At 38.5% G+C, this 23,682-nt stretch overlaps 1 protein-coding gene across 5 annotated transcripts in view; it reads left to right on the forward strand.

Moving 5' to 3' along the window:
* Positions 1-1,062: 1,062 nt before the first annotated feature.
* lzts2a (leucine zipper, putative tumor suppressor 2a) overlaps positions 1,063-23,682 on the forward strand; it is a 39,098-nt gene continuing 16,478 nt past the window's right edge. The window contains exons 1-4 of one of the 5 annotated variants that reach the window (XM_027141788.2): positions 1,063-1,202; positions 16,948-17,047; positions 19,696-19,830; positions 21,245-21,376. In XM_027141788.2, coding sequence (XP_026997589.1) covers positions 21,347-21,376 — 30 coding nt within the window. In that variant the 5' untranslated portion in view covers positions 1,063-1,202; positions 16,948-17,047; positions 19,696-19,830; positions 21,245-21,346. The remainder of the gene's footprint in view (positions 1,203-16,947; positions 17,048-19,695; positions 19,831-21,244; positions 21,377-23,682) is intronic. The other 4 variants (XM_027141789.2, XM_027141793.2, XM_027141790.2 and 1 more) reach the window with 4 other exon arrangements.

Raw genomic sequence — 23,682 nt, forward strand, 5'->3', positions numbered from 1 at the left:
CAATAAATACCACCCTTCCAGACAGACTCAATAGTTTTCAATATGTAAACAATGTAAATCATAAACATTCATAAACCACAAATCATTATAAGTGACGTGACATACGGCTAAGTATTGTGACCCATACTCAGAATTTGTTCTCTGCATTTGCAAAGTGCACACACACAGCAGTGAACACACACCTGGATTACGAGTCAGACTCTCTAACCATTAGGCCACGACTTGCCCCAAGTCATTTAAGTGAGTAATTAGCAGCTAGCTGTCAATAATGAATTGCACAAGATTAGTTCATCATCAAGAAGTGTTACTACTGTATAAAACCTCTATAAACGTGGAACTTTTGGCAGTTTTTGCCAAACGTTTTTGCTGGTTTTTTTAAGCACATACAGTATGTGTGTGTCTACTGTACATGATGTCAAGAAGAAAGGGCAACAGCAGTGACCTCAGAGACGCAAAGGTTGCTGCTCTGCTATAGAAAAGTATATTATAAGTTCATCCCTCACCAAAAATTTTTAATTTATCATTCTGCAGTATAGAGAGCCATCAATACATTTGCCAATTTTCCCGGCAGTGTGTGCCCACAAATTCAGCCTAATGTCAGACTATTTAATCTTAAGAGACTGAAAGAAATACCCAAGACATACATTATGATGGAGGGAGTGGTGACTTGGGCATGTTTTGCAGCCACGGGATACCAGGACATGGGAAACTTGCAGTAAACATGACAACAGATGGAGTGAATTTGCATCATCTAACAGGAAAATGATTTTGTGGGACATGCAGCACCCAACTAAATGTCTCTGAAGGGTTTTTACTTCCACACTGACAGGAGCTAGTGATCAATATTAGTGTCCAATCAAAAGTGTCCAATTCAGTAATTGAAAGCTTGAGTTGTGGATTGCTGAGAATGCAATTTTACAATCTTACAGCACTGAAAAGACGTACTGGTATGTGGTTTCTCCATACAAAGCCGTACTAGGGGAAGTGGGTGGAGTTTGGAATACGTACTGACAACGGATGTGTATGGGTTTCATTGTTTTTAGACGTTTAGACACGGTTGGCTATCCATAAGCCCAGTGTATTCGCGGTACAGAGGATGCGCCTGTTCTGCTTCTTCTCCTCCAGGAGCGAGCTTTAAACTGGCACAAGACCTGAAGTTGTGTTTTTCAGCTGTGTTTGTTGAAGCGTCCCCGTAACATGTGGTAAGTTTAGTGCTTCTGGCTTTTTTTTTTCCTTTAAACTTTCCTGAAGGTTAAATATAAATATAGTATTCAACACAAACAGTAAACTAGTTTGGCGAGTGGTGTTTCACTGTATGCGTATTTGTGTACAGAAGCTTGTTTTACACTGAACACGGTTTTGGTTTGAATTTTGAAGCATTTCGGTTCAGACCGAGGACTAACGTAGATGATTAAAAAGTGTTATTTTGCCATTGACAGAACTTCAATTGTAAAAATAAAAAATAAAATAAAAAAATAATTGTATTAAATCCTCTGCTACTGGGCTGTTTAACGCGCTGTGCCTCTGTGTGTGCAGCTCTGAGTGCTGCTGGCTTTGGCTGTGAGTCTGAACACTTCAAGCACTTTGGGCTGGAACAAAAATAGTGCACTTTGCCTCCACACTGCATAAGTGTTTATAGTTTATTTATTTATTCATTTTTGGTTATATTTATGTTTCTGTTTTCTGATTTATGAGGTGCATCAGTATTTACCCCAGGTGCACTTTCACACATTTTTCCACTCTCACAACCTGGAATTGAAATGACTTTTACTATCTGATTTACACAAAATGACTAATATTTCAAGGTATTTAACCCCGTCTTTGGATCTATTCATCCATCCATTCCACATTTATGTTGATGTGGTTTCTAAACCATTTTGGCAAACTAGGTCACCCCTTTTACATTTCAGAATTATTACTTAATTTGTGTAAATTCATGACACAATCAAATCAGGAAATGTACTATTGTGCTTTTCAATAACTTGGATTTTTTATTTTTTTTTTTGGCAGGATGTATTGTCTTCTTTGAGCTTTTTCTGACAAGTCATGTCAAATGCTTTGAGCTGACTCAACAGGAGGATTTTTATCAATTACATAGCAGAAGGAAATCTTTTTCCTTAAATGTCGAACAATTATTTTATATTTTAAGTGATCATTTGTTGGTTAGATGGATTGCGCTGTTTCACTGAAGATGTTCACGGTTTTAGCAACATTTGTTAAGTATCTTTAAATTAAATAAGAAACATTATAGGATAAACAGCTAGGAAAATGATTCATGACATGACGGCTTAATGTGCCAGACATAAAGCAGGGGAAATTACACCCTAGAGTTCATTATTTTCCAGTGACAGCAACTGAAAAACCGTTCTTTATTACAGAACATCATACTTTAATACATTTATTGTTTCTTCTGGTGAAATATTCATGAAACAAGTTCCTGTTGTTAATTGCATTACAACAGCTAGCCTGTTAAATGTCCCTCATCACCGTTTTTTTTCTCTCTTTCCATTGAAGTGAATAAGAGTCTCTAGAGCCAAGCATTAGTATACGAGCCCTTTGATTGTCTCAGCCGTCTCCAACAGGGTGTTCAGATCAGTAGCCTGGTACTCCGGACAAGCAGATATTGTGTCTAGGCTATGCTTTTTTATGCATAGTTGCCTGGTGGACAAGGTTCAGCAACTAAGAAAGTAAAAAAACTACTCTTTATAGACATATGTTTGAAAAGTTATGTTTAAACAGGAATTGCCTCACATGGCCTTTTCTGAACCAGAGATATGCAAGTATGTGGAAACACTAACCAAACTCAAATTTGACATAAAGCTGCATGTCTTACTTCTCCGTACCACACAAAGTCACTTCTCATTGCAAATAATGGATATTTGGATAAAGAAAATGGATAAAGTCTCGCTATTGTAGAGATTTCCAAACTCCTGGGTGTACCGAACTTGCAGGGGGATACCGGTATAAGGTGAGATGGAAAATAGTTATAAAAAAGGATTTAAAACACTTTATTAGACCTGCCAAACTTTATGCATTTTGCATAGAAGCCACACTTTTTATCATAGGTGCACGCTGAAAGATACTCCAAGAGATGTCACATATGTACTCACAAATGTCAGATTATGCCAACATGCTGATAGGTGTTGGGTATAAACTCTGGAAGCCTTCTCCTATTTCACACTAACAAAGTTTTAGCATGAGTGCTTGAAATATGCAGGTAAAGGTGAATGGAGAATGTTTTTCGTGTTCACAACCACACCACTTCTATTTTATTTTATTTCATTTTATATTGAAGGTAATTAAATCCCAGGACAAATGGGGCGATTATTATATGTTTATGCTGCAATAGAAGCCTATTAATATACTTGTTTTTATTGGGCAACAGCAGAGAGTGGTACAAGTTAGAGAAAAATTAGAGAAGTGGGTCTTTTGGGTAAAAAGTTCTATATGTCATACTGAGAAATGACAAACTGCATTATAGCCCTACCTGCTGACTTATTAAGAACTGTTTACAGAAAACAGAAATATGCACCAGCACCAGTATTTCTTCAGTGCCTCGAGGTTTTTGCCCCATGACTGGAATGAATATGAGCTGTAGGAATTTCACTAAAGGTAATTGTTTTAACAGATAAAGTGTATTTAATTTTTTTAACAATGTTACCATGCATCTCAGCATACCCACTGCTGCCTATTATTTTACATTTAATTATTGCAATTTTTTTTTTAGATGTTCCTGAGGAGTTGGGAATGTCATTGTTGTTGTGTGAAGGGACTGAATTAAGTTATTCCCTACTTTTTCTGCGAATTCTAAAACATAGAAAAGTACTCTTAAAACCATGCACCAGCCAAAATGGTCTTTAATGGCTGAGTTTCCTAAAAAACCTGATCATGTATTTTGCCCCCACTTGGTTTATTTATCCCAACATGCATTTATCTTTTTACCTCCATTTGTTCATTAGGAAAATTCAAGCCTCATTTAATGACTTAATGATCCTGATTTGAAATTTAATCATCCTATGAGAAGCCAAAAAGAGTACACAGGATTACCCAAAAAGGGGATTAAGTTACCTAAAAGGGGATTAAGTTAGTGCCCACAATTTGAATCTGCAGCTGTTTGTTTCCTGAGGTGAAGCCTTTGTTAAGTAAAATCTTCACCACACATGTCAGACATGGCACGCTAGTGTGTGTAACGGGCAACACACTAAATCTTACTTTTCTGCTTATTAGATTTCCTGAAAATAAGAATGAGTCAGACATCGATTCCAGTTCATTTGTGCTGTGTGATTAACTGCCGTTAACATACCTTCTATCTGTTATCTTAACCAGCAGGTATCATCAGTCTCATCTGTATATAGTGATCTGGATTTTGAACACAAATTTTGTAACTACTACTACTAACTACTAACTTTGCAGATGTAGGGCTTTTGGGAGTTTACTTATGCATTCAGCTTTATATTCAAATATACATGAAAATGGCATCTGTGTTTAGCCAGATATTAAATAACACAATAAAATATTGAATGAACACTGCCCTAATAGTCATTTCAACACGTAGAGCTTATAGTGAAGCCCAGTAAGAGGACCACTGTGGGATCTTCGGCACAGCCTGTTTTTCATTATAGAGGAATCTGCACTATCAAAAGGCACTTTACGAATATGCATTGTGCTCTGAAATCAAACCATTATGAAAAAGTATGTCAGGTTTGTGCCTGAATTGATTTCATGGCCCATATTTGTGTGCTTTTCCTGCTGCTGAAAATTCAGGCACTGTGTGATATCTACTCATATCTTCAGTTCATAATTGCTTTCACATCCTAGTCTGTTGCCTTATGTGTTCTATGAGTTATGCTATGAGACAGGCTCCTCGCTGTCTGTGCCCAATAATCTTCGCTTTCCTGCTGTGCACCATAAAATGTCTCTTCTCTCACTGTTCAAACACACTCCTGAGTTCTGGACCTGTACATAATTGTAAGCACCGCCTGTCTTCAGCGAACGTATGACCTCTGTTGCCTTGTAATTAGGAGAATAAACATTTGCACAGGAGTGGAATGCATACAGGGAATGGCAAGTTCCCAAACAGCTCTACAGGGAGCTCTGTACTGGTAAAGGAAGCTTAGATTGCTGGGTTCTGCTTAGGAATTATATCTAAGTCCTTATTAAGATGCAAAATCTGGGACTTTTTTAACATACTGCAACTTTACGTTATAGTCATTTATCGTTGCAGCTTTCAAACAACATTTTTACCTGTAAAATACACATCTAGCATATAACAGTGCTGTACATTTGTGCATTCTGTCCTATTCCATCCATTCTGTGTTAAGGGTTGAATGTTAAAAGTGATATGAGATTATTATGGCATATGGTTAACAGATGGTTAACTCTTCTCTAGCAGTGATGTAATGTGAGCTTGCTGTCTCAATATTGCTCTTAACGTGGTCTTTAACTGTCTGGGGTGAAGGGGGAACACTTTAACGTGCAGCTTGAACCTGATGTTCGTGAGCACACTGTGTTCTCACACTGCCATATGACTGCATAGTGCCTTTGGATAAAGATGTTGACCTTGTTGACCTCATTAATGTAACCCATTGTGAGACAGATTCACTACCACACAAGCCACTGTGGATGTTTCACTAGGTCATTTACAAAGGTCACAGTCTCAAGATGGGAAATTTCTCCCAGGGTCAAGCTGGTCTTCTAGACGAACAGGGTCCATAATGGACTCTATTATAACAACATAGCACATGCCTTTGTCTCAGGACAACATCTCTCTCTCTCTGTAACTATTCTGCTTTCAGGCAGGAATGCTCTGATGTAACACAGACTTGGCAATGTTTATGTGTAAGGAGGGGGGACAATACCATTGAAAAAAATGAAACTTTTTCCAGCATTCCTCTGGCTCACACTGAGACATCGTATATAAACAGCAAGATATATATTTTCAGATGTGGCCCATACGAAGACAATTCATGACATTGTCATTTTAATACACACAGCTTCAGGAGTTTCGGTATAACTTGTAATGTAACTTGGAATACAATTCATTAGTGTTGATTAAATCCAATAACATACAAAGCCATGATCATCCCATCCAGAATGTATTCCTTCCTTGTTCCCAGAGTTTCCAGAGCAGACTTTGACCCTAACCAGAATAAATTAGTTAGTGAAGATAAATGTGAATAAAACACAGCCTTGATACATTTTATGCTTTGTAAATCTGTGTAGTAAAAACCAACCTGGACATAAGGTAATAAGGTCATTTTTCTGGTTATATGTATCCTGGACCATGTATTGTGTTCGAAGTCAATATAAAGTCCCTCTGCATGTGTCCAACATCCATTTTCCATCTCTCTCTCTCTCTCTCTCTCTCTCTCTCTCTCTCTCTCTCTCTCTCTCTCTCTCTCTCTCTCCCTCTCTCTCACGACCCTTTATCTCTGTTGCAACCTATTAGAAACAGGAGCCTTGGACTTACACATAAAAATGTGAAATACCCATGTGCAGAGATTAATCACTATTAGATCTGCAGCCATATGAAGAATGTGGTGAGTTTTTTCTCAGTTCCATCCCTCTCCCACAGATCCCCCCCCCCCCCCCCATGCTGCAGTGGAGACTATAAAGAATGGGCTTTTTGACTAGCAGTGTTTTTACAACTATGCTTGACAGCTTCAAGGTTTTCTTCTAACTCAAACAGCTGGCCTACCCTATACGGAGTCCACATTAAGGCAATTCACCTCATCTTGTCAGCATTACATTTTCTGAATATTTGATTTAGGGTTTCTGTGAAATTGAGGGTTCCCAGGCTCAAATCACCATGTCATAGTTGTAATGCTTAACAGAGTAGCTCAACACAGATTTCCGGAGCCATATCTCTGGTTTGTTTTTCTCTCTTGCTGTTTGACATTCTGGCTCCTCTGTGTACTTTAAAAGATTGGTTTTGGATGCTGCTGATGTTCTGTTGAGGGCTATTCCACATTGCCAAGAATGAGGACTTGTGTGTATGTGTGTGTAGAATGAAGGCATGAAGGACTGAATTAAAGACATCGGCATGCGACTGAAGCAGAAAAGCGATTTAAATGTATAAGTATACTATATAGACTGTTGTACTCATTGAATTTACTTTATTAGGAACCCCTGCACATCTGTGCATTCATGTGGCAGCACCACACTGCATAAAATCATGCAGATACAAGTCAAGAGCCTTAGTTACTGTTCATATCAAACATGAGAACAGGTAAAAAAAAAAAAAAAGTGATCTCTGTTGCTTTAACCGTGACATGGATTTGGTACCAGACCGGCCGGTTTATTTTAGAAACTGCCGATCTCAGGTTTTCAGTGTCTGGAGTTTACATAGACTGCTGCAAAAAGCACAAATTATTATGAGCGACAATTCTATGGGTGGAAGTGATGAGAAAGGTCAGAGGAAAATGGACAGATCATCTCATCATGCACAAAATATCAAACATTGAGGTGGATGGGTCACAACAGCAGAAGACTACCTCAGGTTCCACACTCCTGTCAGTCAAGAGTAAGAATCTGAGGCTGTCATCTGTACAGGAAAATAAAAACTGAACTGCTCCTTTTCCACTGTGCAACTGTCCAGTTTGTGTGAGTCTGTGCTCATGATAGCCTCAGAGAGTGTGCATCTGATGTGTAAGGTTTGATGTGTTTAGATTGTGAAGTGATTATTTGAGTTACAGTATCCTTCTTGTCAGCTCAAACCAGACTGGACTTTCTCCTCTGATCTGTGTCATCAGCCTGAATGTGCATGATTACATACATGGTGCTGCTGCCACATGACTGGCTAATTAGATAACGTCGTGTATGTACAGGTGTTCCTAATAAAGTGAATACATTTGCTTTCTCTTGTAATGAGTCTGTTACACCACAGCACCTAAATGAGCAACAGTATGATTCTATGCTTTACACGAGGTTATGTGCAAACCTCACTGAACATGTCTGAGGGGATTTGTAGAGAAATGGGTCAGGGTTTAATTGAGCATCACATTGTGACTGCAGTGTCAGACATGGAATGGAGAACAAATCAAGACTAATGTGTTTGGGAATCGTGCCAGGCCAAATGCCACTTTATGAGTGTATGGAGGCTCATCTCTGCAGTGTTTTACAGAGAACTGACCGAAAATAATCTAGTCCAGTAATTTGGACTCTTAGTATAAACTAATCCAGTTTGTCAGCTGAAGCATGTGCACCACACACACCACACCACAAGATGTGGCTACGCTAAAGATCTGGGATGAGGTTGCATGATTATTTACTTTGGTTTGGGAATCATACATAAAAAGGATGCATTACAATTTCTTTCTTGTTATCAAAATCAGTCATGTTTGAGAGAGACCACAAAAACTTTTCTGGTTTTCCTGATGGCAGAACAGTGACCTCGATAGCTATATATGATGTTAAACTTTACCTGGTTGCTATGGTGACTTTTAATTGATAAGACTTAATGCAGATAACATTGGCCTGATCTGCCATGTAGAAGCATCTTGTTCTGATGGTTAGTCACAAAACATTCCTCAGTGACCTGCTTATTCAGAGGAATCTGGATTACAGTGATTTTGAATCCTTTTTGGGTCTAATATTTATAGAATGATTTGCATTCTTTTGTTTAATTTAATAATTGAAGCTTTTGGTGCTTTTGTTGAAGGAGAACAAATGGAGAAGGATGTAGAAATGGATGGAGAGGCATTTATATGCAGTGAAGTATGCTGTTAGACCGGCCTGCCCCCTCAGTGTCCTTGTCAGACTCCATCAGCTCTCTATATGTACATTAGAGGATATACTCTCTCTCTCTCTCTCTCTCTCTCTCTCTCTCTCTCTCTCTCTCTCTCTCTCTCTCTCTCTCTCTCTCTCTCTCTCTCTCTCTCTCTCTCTCACACACACACACACACACACACACACACACACACACACACACACACACACACACAGTATGCATGCTGACAAGTATACAGCAAATCCATCTGATATTCATCTTTTATCTATTATCCATTTCTCTGTTGTGGTCTTTCAAGATAAACTTATCCTGTGCTGTGAACCTCAGATTATATATACATTCTAAAGACCTTAGTAATGTTCAGTAGACCACTGACTTTCTGTCTTGCTCCATCTCTAGTTTTTAGGTGCTATATTTCTTAAGTATTATTTTTGCCACACTTATACCTTGGTTTAGTGTTACTGAAACTGAACACACTTACTTTCTTTTCATTTCACACAAAAAAAATACTTTTTACATTCTTATTAAGACTTCTTCTCTCACCCAGTCCATTGAATGTCATTTGAAATCCAGTTCAGTTAATTTCATCAAAGTAAAACAAGCCACCAGACCGCAAGGTTGAGAATAGGCACACCTAGCCACGTTTCAGTAAAATGGCAACAAGACATCTAGTTGGAGTCTTTGCTGACTCAAGAATATTTCTAATGTTTTTCTTGCCTCATAGAAGGTATGAACTCCACTTTAAAAAAAAGAAAGAAAAGAAATTCATTTAACAGGATTAATTTAACAAAGTTAAAGGTTTTCTTTCCTAATGACAGGCTAGACAGAAATTGCTATAAATTCCATTTGCTAACAGAAATGTTTAGCAGCAAGTCAAATTCTAGCTAATGGTAACACTGCCAGAAATTTCTGAGAGTTTATGTGGCAGGTGTTCCAGCAGATTAACCTCTATAATCACCTTCAGAATCCACGTCTAAGCAGTTTCTCCTGGAGGGATGTCATGGGTTGTTCAGACAAGCTTGATAGTACTACTAAACATACTCGCTAATCTTTTATACAGTTGATGCACAATTGTCCATGTTTTACTATCCAAATCAAACACATTAAAAAAACATATACACTATAGATATTCTATAATTACTTTATAATAACCTTGTGCTAATGATGCTAATACCAAAATTAAATTAATGTGTGTTCGATACAAAAAACACGGGACAGCAAAGGCACTCTTGACCATTCTCATAAATACAAAGAATAGAAATTAGAAATGTTTTTTAGGCAGCTGAATGGGCAAGTGAGTTGGCAAATTAATATGTTTTGGGAATAAATAATTTCCTCCTTGTTTATTTAAATCTACATATTTATTAAGACTTCCTAACTCCCATAATTGTAAGGCAGATTTTTCCAGATCAGAATGGATGCAAGTTATACAGAGTGATTGTATTGGTTGGGTATTATAGAGATTGACCTTTCAGTGTAATAGGAAAGTAATATATATTCCAGCGGTTTAATGGAGAATGAATTTATAAATAACTATCAGGCAACAGGCATTCCTCTTTCTGCAGTGACAGGACCATCCCACTATTCTTTATAAAACACAATGATGAACTGACACCATGGTGAAGAGAACATTATCTTAGGATTTTAAAAATGGGTGAAGGAAAAAATTGGCATTGGAAAGTAAACTAGTATTTATAAATTTATTACGAACTACAGCCTCAGCTTCCCCAACCCTCCAAAATACATATCTTTTTTCAGCGTGACATGAATTTAGTAAGATTTCTGCTGCTGTTATGGACTTGACGATAATTAGAGTATAGAATATTTAAAGTTATTTACAGTTCAAGTATCAACATTTTCAATATGGAGGTTACAAGTTTACATTTACAAGTTGTTTTAAGACCACTGGAGGGAAAGTTGAACAAATTTGTATTCTGGGAGATTTTATGGAGGTTCGTACTGCAGTATATGGACTTCACTAATCTCAGCACAGAGGACAGAGTGACTGCATTTAGTTTAATAAATCTGGGTCAATAAATCAGGGACGGAGCCAGTCTTGGTCATTTTCCTCCAGCATAACCTTAACTAATTCATTACATGTTTGACAGTTAAGAGGATTTTGACAGTGTAATGCGCAGGTCTTGGTTTCTACAAGGCTCTAATTGTTCAGTGTCAGACATTGCCTAATGTGCCCATTATACAGGATTACCCAGGAGAACAGACACCAAACACCTTTTTTTGCTTTATTGGCCAGGTGAATATTTTCATTTTTACTCGTACACTCCTTTTGGAAGTATAAAAACTCTTATGGTTATGGTCTATATATCATGCTTGTAATGTTAAATGACTGTTTTTCTTATATTTGTTTCTACTTGTCCTACATTTTATTTAGTGAAGGCAAGGTTTAGGGAACATGCTTCTGGACTGTGATGACTGTACTGTTGTTAATTTAAGTTTGATTCTTTCTACTTGTAAGCAATTGTTATAATTGTGAGTAAAATGTTTCCGAGTTTGATGTGAAGGAGTTTAAATGGAGTTTGAGAAACACACAGAGAGAATGATGTCAGAGCTGTCTGGCAGACAGGGACCCCATCAACAGCTGCTCTCTTTGAGCCTCTTGTATTCAGTTTTCACAAACAGACCGAGTGTCTCAACCCACCGATCAGGCACTGTCAAGAAAAATGAGCCGAATGTCTTAGGGAGTGCATAACAAAGAAGTTTTCTCCATACCCCTACTCTCGCTCTCACACACTAACTAAAACAAGGGATGTGTGTTGAAAGCCTCAGGGGCCCTGCAGAGAAAAACTGACCAGCCTCCTTGACCCTGCATCCTTTTTCCTTCTTTCACTGGCAGACACAGTGCAGAGTCGGCACCTCCTGTACTTTACCATATAAACTCTCCAAAGACAACATAACACATAATGCAGTTAAGAGGTTATTAATGTGATAAAGTAAATTTCATATGGGCCAAAGCAGTCTACAAAATAAGCATTATTGAACTCACAATATTACAAATAGAATTTGAACTATAATTTTAGGGTTTAGTAACGGTGGTGAGATGATGCATGTTTCAAAAGATTTGCTTTGTCATTATTTGCTGGAACAAAAAATCATTTTGTAAAAATGCACGTGAAAGCAGAAAACGAGTGGCAGGTCACAAATCCTTATTGGTTTCCCTCTAGTGGCATGAAACACAAATGCGGTCTAGACCCTGATAGGGACTGTTCTCTTAATACTCATTACACTGTGAAGTCTTTAAAACAAACTGTGTATGGTTACAGTAGCTCTGAGTCAGTGAGGTGTGTGTTGTTCAGTGAGAAGAGTAAAGCAGAGTAGAGTAGAGAGTACTTTACTAATCCCCAAGGGGAAATTCGGTCTCTAAAAGTCTGCTCTTTACTCACAGACAGTGTCATGTTCATTTACTCTCCTGGCTCCAGTGCTCTCTCTCTCTCTCTCTCTCTCTCTCTCTCTCTCTCTCTCTCTCTCTCTCTCTCTCTCTCTCTCTCTCTTTCTCTCTCTCAACAAAGTCCTTTTGAACACAAGTCAGAAAATAAAGTCGCACCTCATATTTTATTTATGATGGCATGCATAACAAAGGCAAGAAACTGGGACAGTGAGTCAAAGCTTTGTTCTTTCTAATGTAAATGTTATTTTGTGTTTTTTTTTGTTGTTATTTATTTAAATAATAAATGGGGTTGGGGAATTTAAGCTAATCACAGCTAAACAATGCTGAGGTTGCAGATGGCATTAAGAAGAATTATATCTGTGGCATCCTTGCTCTGGCAAAACTATAAATATCTCCAAGTGTAAGCAAGCAAATTTGAAATGGTTCCAGTTGGCGTTTTAGGTTATGTAAGCATAAGTTATGTATGGGTTAATTATGGGTTATCTGCATTTCTTTCACTTATTCTGTATCTTGCAATTCACAAAAGATTTAAAAGTATTAAAGTTTTTTAGTCAAATGTGCTAAAAAAATTTACAGCACATTTTTACAGAAGCAGATGCTAATTTTGTTGGGTGGTGTATAAATGTTTTTAGATTAAATGCTGTAAAGTCTTTGTATACATTTGTTCAGCAGAAGTAATGCTGGGAATCGACTGAATCACATTGTTACCTAAAGTCATAAATCTGCATTCATCGCATTAAAACCTGTTATAGCTGGAATTTGGGCCTGCATTGTGGATAACTTTGGTTAAAAGAATGGACAGACTGGCCCGTAGAAGGTGACAAAATGGGATGCGTTTGGCCGATTATACTGTGGAGAGACAGAAAGAGAGGATGGGTTTGAGAGCTTAAGTGAACAGAGGTGATCACTACTACAGTAGCTGATACTCAAAGTTTCAAAATACTAAAGTCACAATCAAGGTCACACCCTGGGTTGTGTAAGTTATCAGGTGTTCTGGTTCTCTGTGCTAGGTATGTAATGAGCACAGATCTACAATTATGTAGTTAGATTTTGTTACACTTTTTAAAATAAAAGTTAGATAGTAGAAACTGGTTGTAAAGGGCCAGTATAAATGTCATGGCTATTGCTGTAAAGATGAATGGGGCCCCATTTATGCCCCTTTAATACTCTAAGTAGTCATATATTGAGCGATTATTGTTCTGACATTTGTCTTAACCTGTAATAACAGTGAAACTATAATGGGAGACACTTATTAAGGAATATAAATCTGGATCCACTGATGAGTTCAGGGACTTACAGTACTTAATGGAGAGGTTAATTAAAAGCAAATATGGTGTTAGTGGTCTACTGTCCTGCTGCCCTGAACAAAGCTGTCCAGACTGGAGGAGGTAAAAGGGGTGAAATAGAAAATGGACAGGGGGTTAATGAGGAGACGGGGAGTTCAATCTGCTCCTCTTTCTTGTGCTCCTGTTTTATAATCCTTGAAGTCTGATTGTTACACTTTGTCCCTAGCAGGCAGTCTGTCAGCATAGTAAGCCAGTTACTATAACACACAGTCTCCATGAAAAAAACTGTTTAATTTAATTGTAATTGTAAAGTGTGTTACAATTTAGCTGTAATTAGGTTTGTGCTTTAGTGGTACACGATGACTGGTAAAATAGAAAAACCTGTCCAGATTCTAGTTGTTTAATGTCCCACTGTATCTGCCATAGTCCTTTCAGCATGTTTTTCTTAAAGAACCAGAATTCAAAGCCAAATCACATACGTGAAATAAATCACTGGGGAAGAGGTCAACGCCTGAGGTTTATTCCAATTGATTGATCTGTAGTAATCCTGTGAGGTCAAATCACAATCAGTAGGCAGTATATTAGCAGTGTGCATGCAGTGTTACTGTAATTGTTTATTCAACAGTACGGTCTGCTGAGGCAGAGCTGCTGATCTGCTGAGCACTGGGATCTGTGGGTGTTTGTAATTCTCTTAACAATCACACTTACTGTGGTGTATTTATTTGGCTCTGTCTGTTTATCTGTACTTTGTGTCTGTATTTCAGGGTGAGATATGAACTGAGGCATCTTCATGTATATCAGTGAAGGTGTGTCTGGGTACGTGTGTGTGTGTGTGTGTGTGTGTGTGTGTGTGTGTATGTGTTTTTGTGTGTGTGTGTTCAGTCTGCATGGGACAGCTTGAACAAAAGGATGATATTGTTGTCACAGGTAGGATAACAGAAATTCCTATTCTGTTCCCTTTATCACCCTAAAGTGCTGGGCTTCTATATCCAAAATGAATATACAGGGGTCAGGCCCAGTGAAGGATGCTTTATTCTTACTTACAAACTCACAAAACCTTCAGAAGATCTGGAAAGCATTTTGGAGTGAATACAGCCATCCACCTCTGCAGAGTTTGACCTGTAATGGTGTATGAGCTGGTGGTGATCAGCAGGAGCTTTCATTTTACTCCCGTGGCGTAGAGATGAAGTAAAGGTGAAGTAAATTCAAGTACAAAGTACAATCATAAAAGTTGCAGAGGTATCGCTGAACTGCATTCCCAATCAAATATGTTTGTTTCTTAAATAAATAAACAAACAAACAAACAAACAAATAAATAAATAAACAAACAAACAAATAAATAAACAAATAAAATATCTCTTTTGAGGGAACTAATTTGAAACTATCAGGCTACATTGTTACTGATGGCTGGTAAGGGGCACATTTTTCTTTCAAGCACGTGAAAGGATTGTGTAGGGCAGGGGCGGTTCTAGGCCTTTTGTTAGTGTGGCTCCAGCCCCCCTGTCTGTGATCTCAGCCCCCCTGTCTGTGATCTCAGCCCCCCTAAAACTAAAAGTATAATTTTTACTTTCATAAATAAACAATAAAAATTACGTTAAAATGCAGGACATGTCGTCGATAGGAAAGAGAATTATTTATCAGTTTGATCCAAGAGCGATTTTTTTTACTTTGCTTTTACGCGCGTGCGTTGTAATCTTACGTAAAAGTACGTCAACAGCTGTCTGCTTTATTTGAACGGAGAAGCACAGGCATGCACACCGTGCAGGCGCAGTCAGAGCTTGTGGCATTTATCTATATTATATAGATTCTATAACGTCAATCGGTGGAAAACCGCAAAGTCGCCAACCAAAAGCAGTGAAATTTCACTATTCTTATTACCAGAGTTGATAGCACAAACAAAATATTAATGCAAACAATCTATACAATACTAAGTCAGACATTTTATTAATGACTGCATTAATTGGACACACTGTTTGTAGAGAATGCACACATACATGAACTGATTTGACTCAAGACTGGCATCATTACATCATGCATAAAATTTTGGTGTCCACTTTAACTTTTGGCTTACTATGTAGTCATATAATATATAATATAAAACTCTTCTTGTTTTAAATTCTCACTGAGGGCTAAAACCCCCTAAAGATGAAATCCTAGAACCGCCCCTGGTGTAGGGAATGTTTTTGTAGAGTAATTTACAACATACCTCACCTCATTTCAACATATCTTGCCAAAAATGAGTTCTGTTGTGGTTCAGTATTATCTTTCTTAGAAAATGTGAACCGTGCACCATCTTCATCTCGGTTGTGCAATCATTACGTTATGTTTTTACAGACTACAATTTAACTTACTACTGATTGTGGGGAGATGTATAAAAGCAATTAACTAACTAACTAGCAGTTACTAAGTATGAATGCATTATTGTTCCAGTCTTTAGTTCATTGTTAATGAAGCAGGAACTACACTTTTTTTTTTTTTTTTTAGACCTCACTGAGTAGACAGTTCTGATATAATCAATCACAGGGAGAAGGTCACACTTTTCTTATAAGCACAAGCCACACGTCTTCCTCATTGCATATGAAAATAGATCAAATGCATAATGCAGAGCTAGTCAGTGTCCCTATTGAATTTTGCTTGTTTTTGGATGAGTATGCAGCCTAGTTACAAAGAAGCTCTTGCCTCATGTGCTATGGACAACACTCTCGCTGATAAAAGCATAGCTGTCATCCCTTGTGGCTAGCTGAAGTGCTTATCTGTGCATATTAGAGGATGTTTCAGGTTTCAGAGCGACACTGATGGAGTTTTGTGTGTGTGTGTGTGTGTGTGTGTGTGTGTGTGTGTGTGTGTGTGTGTGTGTGTGTGTATGTGTGTTGTGAGGGTCGAGAGCGAGAGCAAGAGAGTATGCAAGAGTGAGACAGAGGAGGAGTAAAAGTGTCCACACGGTGGCAGTGTGTTCCTCTGCTGTTGCCTCCCTGCCTAAAGAACAGATGTGCTGAAGAGCTTAAAGTCATAGCAGCTTTTTTTGGGGCAAAACCATCATTCACCACCGAACTTCTCTCTCCCTTTGTCCCCTCATTACTGCTTCTGATCCCACTCCTGCTCCATGTCCTCTGGGAAATGTTGAAACCGATGTACACATGCTGTCTCCCCACAGCCATGACCTCATCATGTTCTCTCTATAATCTAATTACAGTCTTTACATCCCGCTGCTGTGTGGTTAAACACTTAGAGGCAGGTGTGTAAGATATAACTTTTCATACATGTAAAAAACAGCCTAAGAGGGGAAAAAAATGGGAGTGTCTCTGGAGCTTTGATTTATACTGTCCTAGGCCCTTGATATTTGATATCACTCATTGAGGATACACAATGCTCTGGTGTGAGAGTGTGTGTGGGTGTGTTTTTGGATGGTCCGTGTCTGTTTGTTCTGTCCTCTATGCTCCAGCTGCAGTGTTTGTCTGAAATATTGCAGTCAATTCAGCAATGTTTAGTAAGATTGTGTGTGTGTGTGTGTGTGTGTGTCCCTGCAGGTGTGTGTGAAGAAAAGGCTGAATCTGTGGTGGTAGGCTGGATGTGTAAACTGTCCTCCTGCCCAGTCTCCTCAGCCAATAAAAGCTGAAGTGCAATAAGGTAACAAGGGAATTCTTTGTTGATGAAAATAAAAGTGACATCATTTGTAGCCCAAATGTATCTGTTTGGTGCCTGACATAATGAATAAAGCTAATAAGAAGTTAGGTAAAATCTATCTTATTAAAAACGTTTATTTGTAAATACTTTACTTAATTTAGTGTACTTTGTTTTAAATTACATTGTTAAACTAGATAGTTGCAATTTTATAGAACTAAATCACAAAATTGAAAAAGGGACAAGGAGTACTATTTTCAATGTCATCCACTTAACTTCCAGATCCCAGGCACAGTTCCGCTTTTAATTATAGAGAGGTGGGGTCTGAGACCCAGTATTTAATTTGAAGGGAAAAAAATTCTGGTTGTCCAAAATGGCTACCATTATAATGTTACAACCTTTAGCTACACAGTGAAGCTCTGCTGATTTTATAGATTTCAGTCACTCCTATTGTGTCATAAACCACATAGTGGGATTTTATTATTAACAAACTGGGTGGAATTTAAGACATAAATATATTAATACTCTATAAAAAAGATTTTAAATGAGAGAGACTAAACTTTTTGGCTACATTAGCTTTATGTAACTCTAGTTTAAGTCTGAACATTAGACCTGTCTAGGCTGAGTGACTACATTCAGGCTAAGTGCAAAGTTTATGCCAAACTGCTCCTTTAATCCTCCTGTCTCCTTCTTCCTTTGCTTATTATTTGCTTGATTAAATTACAAGCCTTACCACTATATTATTCATTCTCATCATAGAGAGACAAGCAGAGACAAGGGCTACAGTAGAATAAAGCCTTGAAAATACACCGAATGGCCAAAAGTATGTGGGCACACGACCAGTCACAACCATCTGCTTGTTGAACATCCCATTCCAGATTTAATCCCCTTTTGCTATTGAAATAACTTTCACTCTTCTGGGAAGGCTTTCTACAAGATTTTGAAGTGTAACTGTAGGGATTTGCCCGTTCAACCACAAGAGCATTAGTGAGGTCAGGCACTGATTTCGGGCAAAGAAGTCCTGGCACATAGTTGGCATACCAGTTCATCCCAAATGTGTTCAGTGGGGTTGGGGTCAGGGTTCTGTGCAGGACACTGGAGTCCACACCAACCTTTGCAAATGATGCCTTTATAAACCTTGTGCAGACTAGATCCCTTAGGTACAGTGCAGAGAAATATTAATGCTAGTGCACTCAAATAAATTGTATACAGTACAGTTCTGTGCTGTACAAATTTGTGTTTGTGGGAAACAGCTTGGGGAATTCCTGTGTTTGACTGTAATGGTCATACAATTATTATGCATGTTCTATACCATACTGTATATCTTAAATTATTACAAATGTTTATATTGCATCTTGTTGAACTGCATTTAACAATATGTTCCTGTATTTTAACTTTCAAATAAACATTACACATCATATAAGCACTGTCACAACTGTCACCTCCTACCATGCATGTACTTATTGGATACTATTAACTAAATAAATTCATGGGAAACATTATTTCAAATGTGTTCTCACACTGACTCTAATCTGTTCTACACAAAGTGGAAATGTTGACTGAATGTACTTGTAGGAAGGATCTGATTTTAAGAGCAAACCTGCCAAAAACCAAAAGCAAACATGTGATCCACTAGCATGGTGGTAATGTGCAGAAGTAAACAGTATTTTTGCTGCATGCAGACTATAAGCAGCCCACTCTGGACAGTGACTTATGACCCGAGTATGTGTTGGTCTCACGGGTCAAATCAGACCTGTCGTAAAAATTTAAGTAAAGGTCTTATCTCTTTGAAGTATATTTTCCTCTGGGGTCAGAATGGTGATGGATGACGAGCAGAGTGTGTCAGCCCGAATGGATTTTGGGCGGGCTTTTGGGAATGTAGGAGGGGCTTGGAGGTCAGAGAGCAGTGACTGGGGGAACATTTTTTATCACTGAGGGGAGGGGGCAGGATAGGGACAGGGTAGTTAGACTGTGTGGAGCATGTCAGAGGCAGATAGTCACAAAAGAACCAGACATTCTTTAGTATTTACATAAAAGCTTTTCACTCAAGGATGTTTCAAAGCAAATCCTGAATTTTTACCACTTTGTTGCCTCCTGTATGCAGTCATAAATATAAGATACATAAATATATGATATTCTGAAAGCCTCTGTCATCAGTAAGCACCATTTGTAGACACGATTTGGAGAAATGAAGTCTATTGCTTTGTCCACATTTGGCCCATGAGTCTTTGCCCAGTGCCTGTGAGTACCCCCTAAATGCACATGACTGACAGAAGCTCCCCAGGAGTGCGAGCGAGTGTGTGTGGTCCGCTTGGCAGCTGCTCTGTCCGCTAGTGTCCATCAAAACAACTGTTTCTTTACTTCAGCAGACTAACCATAACATTTTCTAATTCTTTCTCCCGTCCACTGTAAAGCTTGTGCTGATAACTAATCACTCAACATTACATTAGAATCAACAGATACAGCATTCTGCAGTTTTGCTTCGGATATAAAAGTAGTATAAGGACAGCTGTGTTCCAAAATTAATTATTTTGGCTAAATGTGTCTGTGTAATGTAACAGAATTTTCTATGTACCTGTATCTGCATGTGTAAATACAGGTTTCTGATTTTAAGCTTGTTGCCCTGATACCTACTTGCTGTTATTTACTGGCAGGCAGAGTGTCCATGGCCCCTTACTATATGTCAGAGGAACAACAGTACACTGCATGCTGGGAGTTAATGGAATCTGAAAGAGAGAAATCCGGCTCTGAAATACTGCTCACTAGCAACTTTTTCAGGATTTACAGATGTGAGTTTGTGTGTCTGTGTTTTTTAATAGGTGCCACGTGTTACCTCATTGATGTATCCCATAAAAGCAGAAAGCTGATGCTGATATTGTGTCCGTGAGTGATTTGCAACCTGTTTCCTTCCATTGTAGTGAACGGCTGCAGATCCCTGCTACCTCTGTGTTCTTTCCCCTCTCAGTATGTTATACAGGGCATTTATTTAAGCCCAATGTTGTGGTTTGATGAGAATAGTTAAAAGTGCTTCATGAGGTGAAGGTGCTACTTTTCCCATAGACAGTTATAAATATTTTTATTTTTGTTGTTTTATATTAGACTTTTACTGCCATCTATATTTTTAAATTTTATTGGTATATTGTAGGGGGGCACGGTGGCTTAGTGGTTAGCACGTTCGCCTCACACCTCCAGGGTTGGGGGATTGATTCCCACCTCCGCCTTGTGTGTGGAGTTTGCATGTTCTCCCTGTGCCTCGGGGGTTTCCTCCAGGTACTCCGGGTTCCTCCCCGGTCCAAAGACATGCATGGTAGGTTGATTGGCATCTCTGGAAATATTGTCCGTAGTGTGTGAGTGAATGAGAGTGTGTGTGTGCCCTATCATAAGTTGGCACTCCGTTCAGTGTGTATCCTGCCTTGATGCCCGATGACGCCTGAGGCACAGGCTCCCCGTGACCCGAGAAGTTTGGATAAGCGGTAGAAAATGAATGAATGAATGAATGGTATACTGTACCAAATCATGATAAAGTGACTAAACTGGGACTATTTTTTTATTTTGTGGTTTCTCTCATCAGCTATACTGTCTGATTAAATAGCCCTTTTTGCATAAAAACAACCAAAAAACTTTTGTCCTTTTCCCATTGATCTAAATGGGAATACACAAATTCTATAATCAGTTATAAAAGTTGTAATAATTAAAGTTGGAGTGTAAGAATAATGACAAACAAAGGAGTGTTTTTATAGATATTACTTCAGATTAGCATCTGTACAGTGCACAAATATATAGCAGAAAATTATTACCCATGAGATGACAAGACACGTTTTATGTTTTTTGCTCATGTGTTTGAAGCAGCACAAAGCAAACTATATTTGTGTCTAATAAGAGGAAGGAAGTTCATGTTAAGTACATTTGAATTGGCAGCAAATTTGTGTTTGTTCCTAGATCACAGATTTGTTGTTTCATTGTTTAATGTCACCCCCCAACGTTTTTCACTATTCATAATAAACCTGCCTGTGTACAGTAATAGGTACTTTACAAAACAGCAAGTTCTTACTACATGTTTTGTTTCAAATCATACTTTTCTTGTATGATTAAGCAAGATTGTGTCCATTGCTCTGTAATACGTACATTTAATTATACATGCCTCAGGAAACTGTTTGTCTTTCTGAAGGCTCCTCTTATACAATCCTTTCTCCATTCCTACAGGGCAGCTAAGAATGGAAGCTTCTTGAAACACAACAAGGCAAAAGGCTTCATAAGGTTTTCTCTGTCAGCTCCCTACTTTAGTGCAGAAAGGGGAGAGGAAGGATGTTGCTGCAGTCTCCAACTTACTTTCAGGTTCCTTTTTTTAAAATATAAGTGGTATTGTGCCTATATGGGGTGATCTCTCTCTCTCTCTCTCTCTCTCTCTCTCTCTCTCTCTCTCTCTCTCTCTCTCTCTCTCTCTCTCTCTCTCTCTCTCTCTCTCTCTCTCTCTCTCTCTAGGCTGCCAAAGACTTGTTTTTCAGTTGTGACACCTGCTGCACAATGTACATGTTTGCATGCCATCATACAAAATAAGTGTATTCTGTATCTTTAAATATCTTGCCATATGGTGAGTACATGGCTATGTATTTATGTTACTCAGAAAAGAGTAACTTGTGATGAAGATTTTGTATGTATTTACCCTTTTAGCATTAGTCACTGACCCCTAACTTTGGCCCCTAAACTGGACCATTCTCTATAATTTATACAGTGTGCACATTTAATGCCCTAGTGTAGTTTGATCCAAATCCAGTTCTGGCATCAGTTGAATCTTTAAGTATCTTTAGTGGGAAAGTTTGCAGAGGAAGTACAAATCATGAAAGGAAGAACATGCACAGTGTGATGTGGACCTCATTAGTACTGCAGAACCCCCTTTCACTCTCTACCACCCTGTTTAGCTCTTTGTATCTATCTTTCCTGCATACCCCCAACCCCCAGTAGAAGAGGGGTTAAGTGTTTTGTAGAAGACTGAGTGTTTCGCTTTGAGCCACTGTGTAAGTCTGTGTGTTTGGTCAGATGACTGGTTGTAGGTTGGATTAGAGCACGGCTCAGTTTCTTGTTCCACCAGCCACCTCATTAGCTTCTCTGAAGCAGCTCCATTCAGAGGAACAGAGAGCTAAGAAAAAGTCTTACAAACAAGTCTCCTATAGGCCTTCCACCTATATATGCTCAGTCATGACATATTTATATTGAATGCTGTTGGAGACACATTAAAGAGGTTTCCTTGAGCCTGTATGAATAATTTTGAGAAACACATTCACCTGTCTATCAGTTATGTGATTTGTTGCCCAGGCTGTACATGTTCAGGGACACAGGCACATGCATATTAGTGTGCAATAACACACACTCACACATACTCTAGCAACTGAGACAGACATATGTATTCAAGCATCTGCCTGGGCTTCTTAGTTCTACTGAAGAGAAATCTTAATGCATTCAATGACATTCTAGACAGTTGTATGTTGCAAAGGTTTGGGGAATGCCGACATATGGGTATGAAGGTCGGGTGTCCACATACTTTTGGCCATGTAGTGTATTTGTTTTAGAGGGTGTTTTTATTTCTAGCCATGTGGTCAGTTGTGAAGCCTACAGGACAAAGAAAGGCAACATAAAGGTTTTTTAGATTAAATTACAAATTGGTTTATACAGCATTTTGGAAATCAGGACCAACAAGAAGTTATTATAATAATAGAAAATGCCCGGCATGGGTATGTGCAAGAATAACTCAGAGAGCAGGCTGGATTGAACCGATTTTCTTTAGAAGCAGGCAAGAGTGGGATTAAAAAGGTTTCCCAATATATATATTAGGTTTATATGTTTACATACAGTACTTTGAAATATCAGGTTAAGCCTCCTGGTGTGTTTATGGGCAGTTCATGTTTATATGATAACTTCCCTGGGGGACACAGATGTCCATTAATCACTCATATGTTCATCTATACAGATCTCTACTTGTCTGATGTTTCTGTCCTCTTTAATGCCCCACAGAATCCCCTGGCTTTATGACTCTCTGCTCGGGTTAGCATGCTGTGTTTCCTTTGCTTTTGTTCAGTTCGGCGATAGGCGGTAATTGAGGGAGAGGAGTGGTAACAGCCAGAACACAGGGAGACTGGGGCCCTTTGAAAAGCAAACTTGCACATGAATGTACTCTTCCCTCCTTACAGACTTCTCAAGACAAAAAGTCATGGCCTGCGGACTGCTGAGATTGGACCGAGTTCAGAGGAAATGTGTCCCATAATTTCTTACACCAAATTAGATCATATGTCTTTTATTGCATGTATAGAGTACATGAACAGTGCAATACAGTGAATACGCACTCTGTCACTATATATGTCTTTCACTCGTTTGATTAACGTGTTCTGTATGTTTCAGCGTGACAATGGTGTCTTAGGGAGTATGTGGGAAATTACTTAGAGGGGAGTTAGGGAGTGAAAGAGAAAACATCATCATCGGTCAGCAACTGCTGTGTATCAGATCTGAAGCAGGAAGTGGATTTATCCCAAGTATATTTTATGCTTTCAGAAAAATATGATGCAGAGAGAGGAAGAAATTGAAAACTGGAGAGAGAGAGAGAATGACAGAGAGAGAGAGAGAGAGAGAGAGAGAGAGAGAGAGAGAGA

The sequence above is a fragment of the Tachysurus fulvidraco genome, chromosome 4 (assembly GCF_022655615.1).
Source record: "Tachysurus fulvidraco isolate hzauxx_2018 chromosome 4, HZAU_PFXX_2.0, whole genome shotgun sequence".
NCBI lineage: Eukaryota > Metazoa > Chordata > Actinopteri > Siluriformes > Bagridae > Tachysurus > Tachysurus fulvidraco.